We start from the raw sequence: 13,565 nt of genomic DNA, 5'->3' as shown, positions 1-13,565 counted from the left end.
TTAAACAAAGTGTTGAAGATTTGTTTGATGACATTGTTTCGAATGTTGATGGCAGGGAAAGTGACAGAGTAAGAAGTCAGACTGTAGGAACCGTTGCAGAGACTGCTTCACTTGATCAGCTTCATACAGTGTCCCTGGTGGATGGGGTATCCGACAGTCGGCCTTCGTTTAATAACATGTCCACAAGTAATCTTGTTTTGGCTGCCTCTGGACAAAATGGCAATGATCTAAATACGTTTTCTCCGTCTGGTTTGAGTCTCCCTGAGGATAACCTTATGCTTGGGGTTTCAATTTCTGATAATACTTCTATTAATCAATACGGTATACCCTCCCTCCTCTTGTCTGGTTGCGGTACTGTGAGAAGTGGCCCTTCCACACCAAATAGCGCCAGCGGTGAAAGATCTAGTAACACTCCAGCTCATGATACGGACAGTAACGGACCTGGAAACTCACCTACTTTACTAACTTCTGTCATGTCTCAATTCACCTTTTCATTTTCCGAATATGAAGGAACTATTCCCACACAAAGTGATGCTAGTGTTTTGAATTTTGAGTCATCCTCGCAAGTCCTCGACGACACTGAGGACACACCTGTGTGCCTGCCCCTTGATAATAGAGTAGATCTAGGTATGTGTGTTTTAGGTTTTTCTGAACCAATGATCATTTTGCTACAATGAACAGTTTTGCGGTCTAGTGCCTCATGACGCACACTACGTGCTGTTAAGTTGCAACAACGTCACATTGTTCATTGTTTTGTACACTGTGTCATGACGCCGATCAGAACGCAAATGCAGTCTGTCATAGCATAAGACAATTGTCTCTGAGACGTTTTGTAGTAAAATGGTTAATACAACAGCACTTCCCGTCTAACAAATTAGCTAACTTTCTTCATAGCTATTCCCCAGTGGATTATGGGAACCTCACTTCTCCTTTCGTTGGGCAGGCACCAATTCCTCGGTATAACTTTAACACTTAAACAGCATTTTCACCCAACCAGTTCCTAATGATTAAACTACTTCAGTTCTGTGGACCTATCACATCAGTTTGTGCAGGCAGGATCATCCTGTTTAAATTCTGATGTTTACCATACACTTCTGGAGATCATTGTACAAATTCTGTGTCTGTCTTTGACCCTCTTGGCCAGGGATCATTAAAGGATCATTAGCCTCAACTATCAACTAATTGGTGTTATTAGTCAAGTTTGTAGATTGCCCTACCAAAATGACCAATCGGAGCTGGCTTTGGCTAGATTCTGAGGTCGCAACATAGTTGGCATCTTGAGCGTAGGACCTTGCGGTGCATGCCAGGGCTGACTTTGACATGATATCCATGTCTTGCTTTCCCTTTAAACTTGCTCACACACTAATCCCCTCTGTACGGTACCTCTCTGCACACTGCTGCTAATATCTCTGCATATTGATTACCAATCCTTATTTTTTGTGCTTACCTCAGGCCTAGACCCCTTGAGGCATCATATAAACCAACCGGTGCATAATTGAAAGAGACGGAGTGGTGAGCCAGGACTAACTGAATTAGGCTACTTTGCTTCAATGTAGAAATCAGCTGGTGTAAGACCAGGATAAACCTTAGTTAGCCTAAGTAGATTTTCTTTTTTTACCATTTAGCCTGAATGTATTTTTTTGTTCTGCGTTATTTTACAGGTCTGATCGAAATTCTGTTGAAATTGTTAAGCATTGAATGATGGCGCCAATAGGTTTCACCATGCATTATCATGGACAAAATATCATGGAACGTCATGCCCTTCCATAGTTCTAAATCATCAGGTCTTGGCTGCTGCCTCTCTTAAAGTAACAACACCTCCTTTTCCCTGTTATAACATGTGTAAGGGAAAGATGTCCTCAAGTTCTTCTGCTATACAAGCAACCAAACTAATTAGAATACAAAAATCATTGCAGTTACATTTTAACGTCCTCCTATCTTGCAGAGATCTCACACCCAGAGTCTGGCTACAGCTCCTCCCTGTCCACGTCACAACCAAAATCACAGGAAACAGATTCTTCCGGACACAACCACCTCCAGAAACGTCTTAGCGATGCAAGTGGAGTTTCGGTGCCTTCGATAGAGGTCACACATCCAAATGAGGTAAGATTATGGCCATCCTACCATTCTATTGTGGTTTCACTTCAAAGCAATGAAGCAGTGAATACCGTTGTTTTACAGCCTTGACCACCAGATAGAGGGTGTTCCTTCATCTCTTGGCTTTCATTACACTATTCAACAACAGCATCAGATTATTAGCTCAACCGAAGTTGGCTGTATAGACAGCAGTCAGGTCAGCTCTCAACCCAACAGTTTGGTATAGGTATCCTCACATCAGTTTATACCTCAATCATCATCAAATATTTGTATTAGATATTTGCTTCTATCATGTCTATGCTTTCGACAGAGTCTACAGTCTTCGACCACTTTTTGTAGTCAGCCTCTGAAACCTGTTGTAATCCCAAAGGTTAGTACCCAGACTGTCCACTCAGCCAAATATAAGTAAATCTTCTCAGTGATTGGATTGATAGGAGCCATCCCCTGTCGGGCCATTGTGCGGTATTGATGACCAAAATCAATAAGAAAGCCAGAATAGATGAATGGTCAGGTCATATAATGGATGAAATTGATAGATAACTTATTTACCTAGAGTTACTAGGAAACACTCCTTTATCGGAGGTGGCCGTTGTGGCTTTGTATAAATTGTATATGTCGCAGATGGCTTTGTTGTGACATTCCATTTCCTTATTTGATTCAATTCATTATGGAATTGAGACTGATGGGAGCACTAACTTGACCTGCAGAACCAGTTTTGGATAGGTCAGAGGTCCTTTTCCCTGAGGTATCCCATGAGTGGTCAAATCACGTTATTACGAAGTCTCAGTCCAATACAGTCAAAAAGCAACTGATAATAACTTTACAGATGATCAGCAGTTATCATAACAGGTTATCACAATGAATGGAATGTGTATCTGGTAGCGTGATTGAGATGATATTGATATTCTGGCCCGAGCTACCCGTAGGTGTAATATCAGAACCTTTGATTGCGATGCTGCAATTAAGCTGTGGGCGATCCCGTTATGATAGATTTCCCGTGGCAGTTGGCTGACACAAGTACTTCGATGGAATGGACTTGTAATATTGGCGGTATTAAGAGGGGCAGGGGAGTGGATCTCAGTCATCAGAAGAAAGGTGTTTTTCGTGCAGATTTTGTACAAACAATTTTAAATTCAGTTCAGCTCCCAGCCCCTCCCTCCAGCACCATGGGGAAAATCTACATGAGGTAAAAATGTAAGAGTATGTTTGATGGTAGATATCAGCAGAAAATAAGCGGTTTATAGTCATAAAGTCTGGTAATTCACCTCCTGATGCAATATTTGTGATAATCTGGGGCCTAATTGCAATTGCCATTTATAAAAACCATCGATGGCACCTTACCCGATGCTCTGTTTTTTCCGAGGTGTTTTATGGTGACACGTCCCTCCCATTGTGGTATGGTTTAACAAATGACCGTCTGGGGAATCAGAAACCTTTTAATCACTTCTTGTTTGCCTTTTAAACCCAGGAGGTGCCATTTTCTTGATTAGTTTTCGCCATTCTTTCTGTATGTCAGATGCAGAGGGGGCATGTCAGAAGTCTTAGCATTCTCTTTTGCTCTGCTATTTGCTGTATGCTGATTTATTAATGTCGTTTAATAATGCCTGCAGGTTTGTTAATGCTGTAAGTTCTCTACCTTTTTCTGCTTTCATGCTTCATAGTAGCAAATTGAAAATATGTGTGGAGGAAAATTTCTCAAGGCATCCCACATTTTTTGAGTCGGTAGACAGACATCGATCTAGTCACTGTTGGTAGAGCCCCTTCTCGTCTCTGGTTGCATCACCAACATTCTAAGCCACTGACCGGTGGCGCTGGCATTTCTATAATGGATCAGGTGTCACCAGGTTATCGCCTAGCTGGGTATCCTCAAAGACATGTAATGCGAGCTTACCAAAAGAAATATATCTATAAATATTGCCTAACCTTTACAATACTTGAGATTCATGTCATGCACAGGTGAATGGATATTCTGTGTATTGTGATATCCTTTGTCATTGAGATGCCCATATTCTTCAGACCACTTTAAGTGGGATGCTGTGTCATAAAAATGCCATTGCCATCTCATGGAGATGGAGACCATTTGTACATTTATACATTTCATGTAGGAAGCACTTTATGTCTTTGACCTTGACCTCCTTTTTAAGGTCGGAGAATCTGTTACTAAAAGCTTTTGTGGTACTGATCAGTCTTTATCAAAATTAGCTGCGAAGTCACATGAACTCATTGCCATTTTTTTTTCAGCAGCTTTTTTGATAAAAATGTTGTTTCCAAGGAATCTGGTCTTTATTCGGTTCTGTTGAAATTGGATCCACCCTTCTATTGCTTTTCGTTGTCCAAGTGCGTATTGTGATTGATTGTTCTCTGCCCCGTGAGGGATACCCCTGGTCTTGTTCATGTCATAAGCCGCACTTACACCACCTGAAAATGGACCACCAATCTTGGTTCGGGAACCAATGCCGCACCATCGAAAATCCACCAAGCGCTTACACCAGCGCTGTAGCTAGTTATAAAATCCGGCTACAGATGGCGCGCAAACAATAAGCAGAACGCAGAAAGCCAGGCAGAAAGCGCCATTTCGAAAGCGCCGCCTGGAGCCGAACCATCTAACTAGCTAATTGCCGATCCATTTGCGCTTACACCACGACAAAGCCGAGCTCTTAACAAGCCGGGCGAATTTGGACCATCAAGCTTGGTGGGACAAATTCGCTCGGCAATTTGTATCGGCAATGGATTGCCGAACCAATTTGTCGCGGCAATGTGGTGGTGTAAGTGCAATTGGTCCACCAATATTTCGTGGTGTAAGCGCAGCTATTATTATCAGTTGTTGCTCTGTCAAAAAAAAGTTAGTAGATTACTAAGCTACCATTGCCTAGGCTAAATGCATGTCATTGTTAAGGCATCAGCATCCTTGTTATCAAAAGGTCCGTATGAATTTCAGAAAATTATGTACATCCCTGCCTCTCACCGAACTGATGATATAACAGCTTTGGATTTGAAGCAAATGCATCATCATTATGGAAGGCTTGCCTAAAGGGCTTCTAAACGGACACAGAAAAGTAATTGATGACTGTCATTATTCTTATCGTATCATGATATAATGGGAGCTGCCAGTTTCCCAATTGGTGGCTTTAAGGCTTCTCGTTGCCTTGACTTGGTGGTGGTGGTGATCGTTGGTTACTTCATGAACCTCATTTTTTTCCTGTCCCTAGGTCTGCTGCCAGAGAATTACAATACTCAATGTATGCAAGTATTGCAAAACTTCTCAGTATCGACTAAACTACTGGCACCAGTCCCTAAAGAGACGCTCTTAATTTTGCCCATCTATTCCTTCAGTACCAGCGGTTCCATCTATTAGATAGAGTGAATGTCATATTGCTTCTTACCGACATGAGGCATTGATCTGCAACCACATGTTGAATACTGGCAGTGATGAATAGTTGAACTTCTCAATGATTGAATACTTGAACTCTCAGCACTTGTGTTGGGTAGTCAATACCCAGTACAAATGCAAAAATGTTAGCTGTCATTGTCCATCACAGGTTCGTCTTCTTGGTTATACTGGTACCCTTCCTACTCTGATTCAAAAATGCAAATTGGGGTGTGACACCTTGCTTGAGGGCTCTTGCTCCCGATGAGTGTCAAACCCACAGCCGTCAGGTTACAGTACCACTTCTGATCTCCCATAGATTGCAGTGGTCATTAGCGACATTCCAAAAAATGTGGTCGTATGTAGTTGGTTGTACCTCTCATTCTCTCGTTTCAACGTGAAGCCTCCTCTACCACCTGTGCCAGCAAACCCACTGGTGCAACAAATTCAACACCCACCTACCAAATGTTAATTGGCCGTATATGTACATTGAACTATCAGACGTTTTGCTGTGCTCGTTCTTCTGTACATTTTCTTAGGATTCCCAAATGTGTGGTTCCCAAAATTGGATCAATTTTTTCAGGCTTTATTCATGGATTTCTTATTGATTTCATCAATTTCCATCCCTTTGTTCACAGTTTACTCATCTGTGAATGCTGAACCTGTTCCACATGTATATTTTTCTTGGAACCTTGGTGGTGCTCTATAGTGACTTGATAATTTAGAGTAAGGGATTACGGACATTCTCAAACGGAGGAATATAGAACTGAAAAAGGATCAGATAATAATGCTTCTTGGAAAAGACTTTTGGTCAATATAGTTCCATTGGCATCAAGGGGACACGATTTTCAGACTTGGATACGTCATTTGACTGGAAATGACTTTGGAAAGTTTCTAAAATCTTCTCTCTTCGTCTGTCTTTCCCCTCAGCTACTCTTTTCATCTTAACTCAAGTAATAGACTTGAAAGTAGTTGTCTCACTCAACGGATTAAAAAAGGCATCCAAACATGTTTCATATTTTGTATACGCGGATCTTTATACAAGAGAAACACAGCTATGATTCTGATGTTACAAAATATGAACCGCGGAAAGACGTGAACAAGGATTCTAGTAACGGAGAGGTGTGTGATGTCATCATTGCTTTTGCGTCTAGTAGAATTTTCAGATGGCATGAAATTCATCTCCATTTAGTTAGAGAAAATGACCAAGATTGCGTCCAGTGATCTTCCATTGGTATTGATCATTCTATCAGTTTTAACAAAAACATATTGATATCCAATATTGTACAAAAAGTATCATCTTTTGATAAATTGTCTTCTGTCTTATTTCACCAATCAATTGGCTCTTTGAGCAAGTGATTATGGGACTAACCATCCTTGAAGTGATTATCGCCAGCCAGCCAGGTCTCAATACAGCATCCTTTCATTTCCCATTCCTCAGTCAGCATCAAACCAAGGTGAATCAAACTCCCAACTTGATGCATAAGTCATTACTATGGAATTCAAGTATTCATGAATGGAAGTATACTTCTAAACTGGTGGGTGGAGCTTCGAAAACTTATCTGTTGAAAGGAAATGGGAATGAAAAAGAAAAAATAGGCCCTAAACACTGGCCAGGTGGTAATCACTCTCAAGTATGACCCATGATGTTTTTTGCTCAATCTTACACCATTCTGTCCTCGACTTGACTTGGGTAACTTCCAAAGGATACGGAGGGGCCTGAATCGGATCATAACTCAGACTCTGAAAGAAATAAGGAGGAAAACCCTGTGAAAGGTGAGGATGATAATAATAATGAAGAGGAAAGTGATGAAGAAGAACAAAAGGAGGTTGATAAAATACCAGAGAAAGCTGAAGAGGAGAAAAGAGCTGAGGAGGATGAAAAAACTAAAGAAGAGAAAAAGGATGAGGTAAATTTCGTTTTTTTTTAAACAACAACATTCCTTCTTCTTTGATATGCACTCAATCTGACAATTCATTTTATCCTAAGTTGATTTTGAAATTGCTGCGAAGTTGGTATTGGAGGTATTGTCGAAGTTATCTGCCATCTAGACCAATCATGCTTGGCATTACTACATGTAACCTTGCAACTTAAAGGGTGAAACTCTCTCTATCATCACTGGTTCAGCCTTCAATACCAGATGGCGATACCATATGTGGTGATAATCATTCTCGGGAACTATTGGCTTCATCCTGGGCTGCATTGCCTGATGAGCCATCATGTCCTCTGACCAGTATCTCGGGTGACAGGTAGTTAGGGGTCAGCGGTTGTGTATTGCCTACCGATAATGTGTTAACTTGTGCATATGATGCGACCTATTGTGGTATTGATACTGCAAACAGAGAAGATAAACAGAGGCATACCCTCTGAAGATCAGCGCGCCCAGCGATGATATTGGACCAATCATCATAAATTTGCTGAAGGCAGTCAAGCAAGCCGGAGAATCTCCTAACGATGATGGCTCAGTTGAGCGTGTGATGGTATGGTCCAAGCAGCATTGTCTTGGATAGGTCACCTCCGTTGGGAACAGTGGTCAAACTGGTGTTTTGATCCAGAGAAACCTTGGAAATTCATGCATAGTAAATCAGCCAACTGCTTTCATTGTCAGTTGTGAATATAATTTGGTTCGATTGTTTCCAAATAACAAACAATTGATTATTTTATGTGCAAGTCCTTTTATTTCTAAGACCACAAACATCTAATAATACAACAACCTAAAAACGTCAGATTTCTCTCAAGATGCATTTGCCTTCTGGGTAGTCTGGTATTATGCTATCAATTGTTTTTTGCCCCCATGTCTTCTGTAGTCGCATTGATACCGACTTGGGAGGAGAAAAAAATTACTTCCGGTCACTTCCAACAATTTTGCAAGAATCTGCTCAGACATGTTAGAGCACCATTTTCGGTCAGTGGGTTTCTGTAATTGCTTCTGAAACCTTTCAAGATATGGTAGTGTGGCAGGCTTCTTGATGACCCTTGATGCCATTTATGATTAACACACTGCCACTGCAAGAGGAGAAAGCTTAAATATACATAGTTCTCGGATTCATATGATGGTACCACTTGACTTTATGATTCGAGAATATTGGCCTGTATCAGTGGGGAATGATAACATTTATAGTTGCGTCAGTCCTGTATATCTATAGCAAGAACTGGATATCACAGCAAGATGATATAGAGAAAAAGTTGTAGTTGGTATCGAGCATTTGTACCACAAGATGTCTGCAAAAGGAGAAAAATCATCATCAGAAATGCAAATCCCTGTCCAACTGAAGAGAATATTTTTTTTAGATGAAAAAGATTGGAGTTTCATAAGTCTTCTATGCTCCAGAACCAACAAATATATAAAGAAGTAAAAAAGCATCTCACTTTCTCTTGAGGATATCCCATTGGCATTTATATTGCCTTAAGGATAGCATTTTGATGGGCAGACACATTTCTCGATGTTTTTTGTAAGGCTTCTGGGCAAAGCAAAAAGCTACAGTCGTGTCTATGACAGAAAAGGAAGGAGCGATAGCTACCGCAAGGGAACAGGATTGCGATGGAGTGCTGGAGGCATTTGTGGTAATTGGTTCTCCTGTTCTTTAAGAAGCTTTCCAAGGTACTTCTTGTGAAAGTTGTGTGAAATTTTGACATCTTTTACATTATATCAGAGAGGGTTAAAAGGCATAGACAGTTGGTAAACGAAATGCATGAGATGAGTACTTGGGTATTCACACACCAACGCATACTATTTGGAGTACGATTGCAATTTCGAGCATACTGAAAATCGGAGACAGCGGCATTGCTGAATGCGCCAGTAGTATTGCAGCTGCTGTCGTTGGTTAACGTTGAGTGCCTCGACTGGCACGTGGAGTGCGGAATCCAGCCGGTGTATAATCATGTTGATTCACTGTGGAAAACATTGTTTGTGTTTTGAGAGGAGTGATTCAATGGAAAGTTTTAAAGGATTTTTCATCTCCAGGCAGTAATTATTTAATTACTGTGGATTGATAAACAGGAGCCAATTAATCACGGAGCAGAGATAATTATCTACTGCTGTGGAATTTACTACGTCGGGTGAGTGGCAGTTGGGAAGCCAATCAGTTTGGGGAGGGAACCGTCATCACATCTCAGAAGATGTTCGAAAGTGGATGTGTTTAATCAGAGTTGATTCTAGTGATGTATGACAACTAATCACGATGTGGAAAGTACAAACAGGATCGTTTCAAGTATCGTCTGTTGCTGATTTGAGAAGCAGTGGCATCAGTGCACATCGATGCTGTGTTGTTTGTTTGTTTGAAATTCTGAAAAGGGATGGAAAGTGTGCCTTCAGTCAGTTAGTCATCAGTACATCATATATAAAGGAGTTATTCTTTATAGTTTGTTGTGGTGAATTCACGTTCAAAAGCACCACAACAGGTTTTATTTGGTGTGATGTAGAATGATTGAGGATTGAGCCATGATTTGTATCAGATACTGACACAATTTCCCCGCCATGCAGGCTTTTTTTTGAGTGCTATGTCATTTCCTTGTGAAATTGGCTTGATTGAGGTACAAGATCATGTCTTCAATGTCTTGCTGATTGTGAGACCTGGGGATTCCAAACATCACAGAGAACAACTTAGCATCTCTTCGAAGCAACTCCCACCAGTGCTGAGCAGATAATAGAGCAGATTTTTATCATCATCCGATCCAGTTGGTTTGTATTCTTGTTGGTTGCTCTGCATTGTGGCTTCTTTCTTATCTTCGGCAAGTACTGCTTTTAACTCGCTTCTGTTGGTCGTGGATTGGATGTTTGCCAGCATCCATGACAATGTCAGAAAATATCAATGTTATCATTTCTGTCATGCAGCAGTGTGGCCATAAACATTTTATCAGTTTTTTGCCAATTGGCTGTTCTGATCTTGGTATCATATGCTCCAGCACACCACAAGTTGTGTTTCTCATGGCTGTAAAGAAAGAGATTCATATCGGTGAGAAAACAGTTGTCTTCCTTTTGATCAATTGTCCCTGAGGGAAGTCTTATTTTGCGAAACGAGCTGTGTTAAGACCTTTTTCCTCATTCAAGAAATGGCATCTTTGGGAGTTCCTTTAATAGTGAGAGTGAGCAGAGTATTTTTGATATTCATTGTCCATTGTGTCTCATGAAAGAAGTCACAGGTTGCTACATTCAGTTATTGGTGTTCTTATTGAGTTTTAAGTTCCCAGTGTCATACAGAAAGTGCTGGTTTGAAAATCTTCAGAAAACAGGTGACATGACGGAAGTTAGAATAGATTGGACTGCACATCAGGGCAGATTTACGAGACATTCTTATTGGATTATCAGAAATCATTTTCACACAGCAGGTGCACTGTCAGAGACAACAAATAGTTATTGGTATTTTCAGAGTACTAGCTGGCAACCTCCCTGCTGTTACATGTATTTGCCCAAGCATGGCTCTCTGTCAATCAAAGTATAGTGCTGTTGTGTCTAGTTCCAGGTGAGGCTGTGGCGACATTTATTGATTTTGCTCTCCTGATGGGACACAGTCAGGAAGGATTATCTGGAATCTCAGATGGTACAGGTGACAGTATGACAGATGAGGACAAGTAGTGTACTAGGGTTGTGGATTATTCATTGGCGCATCCTAGAGCTAGGTTCCTCAGAGCCAGGGACGGTTTGGTTCTGTTTCATTGATCATTACTGGAATGCCGATTCCTCTTCTCGGAGTGCTGTTGTCCATTATATTTACAGTAATGATGGTCATATCAAGTTAATGTCGTGTGTTAGGAGGGGCCAGGGATACATTTATGATATCAAGGTCTTAGCTGTCTGCGTTAGCCTTTAAGTACTCTGTGGGATAGACTGCAGTGTGAAAATGATATGAGATGCATCTTCCTCTTGAATCCTTGACGTTCTCACTGACATTGGCTTCAAGTGCATTGCACTATCTTACTTGGCCATTCCTCTTGCTCACAGTCAAGGGTATCCAAATACGTCAGCAGTGTTGAATGAGCCGCCAAGAGTCTTAACAGCTCTGTCTTAGCGCTTTCTCAAATGAAGTATCGGAAATATATCACACCAAGCTGATTTGCCAAGGACAAATATGAGAGCTTTCGATGGTGTATTAGTTCAGAGTTGTGGTCAGAAGGCCAGCATTGTGTGAGCAATCCCTTGAGACTATCATCATGTCTTGTTGGAATATAAAATTTAAGGAACTCTGGACACAAGGACTTTGTGACTGCTTTTTGGAATCGACTTACTGTAGTTTCCATGTGTTGGCTGTTGTAAGTGAATGGCGTGTCAGAAAGTTACCAATCTTGTTTTGTGGCTGGCCGTTGTTGCCTCATAGTGTTGATAATGAGGGGGCAAATATTGAGATTGGCATGGATCAGAATGTGAATAAAGGAAGATGAACCTCCCTCCAACTTTCATATCTGACTAGTCGTAACCTAACGTTACCATCAATGTTTGGGCGAAGCTAGGAAAATGTCAGCAAATCCAGCCAAATTAGCCTTTAGCCTTTGCGTTGCTCTTCCTGATGATCATTGGATTCTCACCAATTTCTTTCTGTCTGATGATCTGTTGGAGAGATAGATTTCTATCTTCATTCACTTTGATGTTGCCATTACCATGATTGAAACTGGAGCCTCCTGGCTACTTTCAGTGGATTGCTATTAAAATGGTATTACACCTTCTTTCAAAACCAAGGATTCTGAGTGGAAAAAAGCCTTCGTTGCAGTTTTGTTTGCTCTAGCGTTTAGATTTCTTTAAATTGTCACCTTTATTGAGTTTTCCCTCGCACAGCATATATGTTCAGTTGCTCATTGACTCTTTGCTGTGGATTCTGTTTCATTTGAAATTCTGGTTTGTTGACATATCAATAGCAATTTGCTGTAACTGTCACTATGGGCAATTTTTTAGTTGAATTTAAGAGGACTACAGTTAGAATTAAATTTGGACAAGATGAGTTTTTTCATCCATAACCGGCTCTTTCTTAAACGGATTGTTTGTATCCTAACGCTCACATACTGTTTATGACCACATCATCGGAACGACCCCTATCCCATGACAATCTGTTTATCTGGACTAGTACGTGTTCGTTGCGTTTATCAGCTTCAAATCACCCAATATTATTTATAGAGCTCATAATGTCCTCGCGGACGCTCAGCTCTCAACTCAATATCAGCTTCTTGGCCAATTGTCATGCAATTTGGCCTGGGCACCTCCGCAATAATGGAGGGGCAGTGAGAAAGAATCGCAGACTAGTACTGGTCACCTCACTTGGTGAATTGTGTCTTTTTAGATTCTCATGTACCTTTTCAGAGTTCATGAGGAGGTAGGTTTTGATACCAGAGGATGAAACGAGGTGAAACAGTTAACCACAGCGAACCAATGACGTCTTGCGAGATTCAGTGTGTCATGGTAACATCATTTGCTGGCTCTGTAATTGTATGGTGATGTCATATTTGTCATCAGCCTTTGGTTTTGGTGCATGTTCGCACAGGCTTTGAAAAGGTACACGCCTTGCTGCTCCATTCACAAAGATATATCAAAGGTTTCTGATCCGATCATGCAATGGGTAATCCTCTCTTATGTCTGTTCCATTCCATTATTTATTGATATTGTATCAGGGTCCCGGATTACTGATTTGACTACAAGACCAGGCTCACAGCATCTCTATTGTCAAATAGATTATGTGGTTTATATCAAGGCTGTATTTGGCAAACTTTAATGGCTAATGGACAGTGTTCTGTCCCATAAAATGTGGATAAAGTTCCTCGTTTGTCATGCCTTGTGTATTGTATCTTGGTTTATTCATTATTGGTCATCAACAATTGGTACTCGGCAAGAGAAGATATGAGCCAGTTGAAGCAAAATACTGGCAACTTCTGCAAGCCATTTTAAGCCTTTAGCGATTTCTTGTGAAATGGACTATGGTTGTATTGTTTTGTGCTGCATTCAGCTTGTCATTATTCGGGGGTAACTCGAGTCAATTTGGATACACCTGAGTTCAAAAGATTCTGTCTCTATGGCAATCGTGCCTTGACGACTTTTGTGTGGTTCGGTAGTGATTCTGGATTACAGTTTACACTTCTAAGACAAAGTTGTAATTGGAGCTATCAATTCTATAATGA

General features: G+C 40.9%; 1 protein-coding gene across 15 annotated transcripts in view; it reads left to right on the top strand.

Moving 5' to 3' along the window:
* The window catches only part of LOC135487843 (synaptotagmin-like protein 4), a 72,364-nt gene that overhangs the window by 34,368 nt on the left and 24,431 nt on the right, over positions 1-13,565 (top strand). For all 15 annotated transcript variants that reach the window (XM_064771949.1, XM_064771950.1, XM_064771954.1 and 12 more), the window contains one exon: positions 1,946-2,103. In XM_064771949.1, coding sequence (XP_064628019.1) covers positions 1,946-2,103 — 158 coding nt within the window. The remainder of the gene's footprint in view (positions 1-1,945; positions 2,104-13,565) is intronic.

This window comes from Lineus longissimus, chromosome 5 (genome assembly GCF_910592395.1).
Source record: "Lineus longissimus chromosome 5, tnLinLong1.2, whole genome shotgun sequence".
Taxonomy (NCBI): domain Eukaryota; kingdom Metazoa; phylum Nemertea; class Pilidiophora; order Heteronemertea; family Lineidae; genus Lineus; species Lineus longissimus.
Note: the sequence above shows the minus strand (reverse complement) of the source record. Positions and strands in the feature narration are given on the sequence as shown.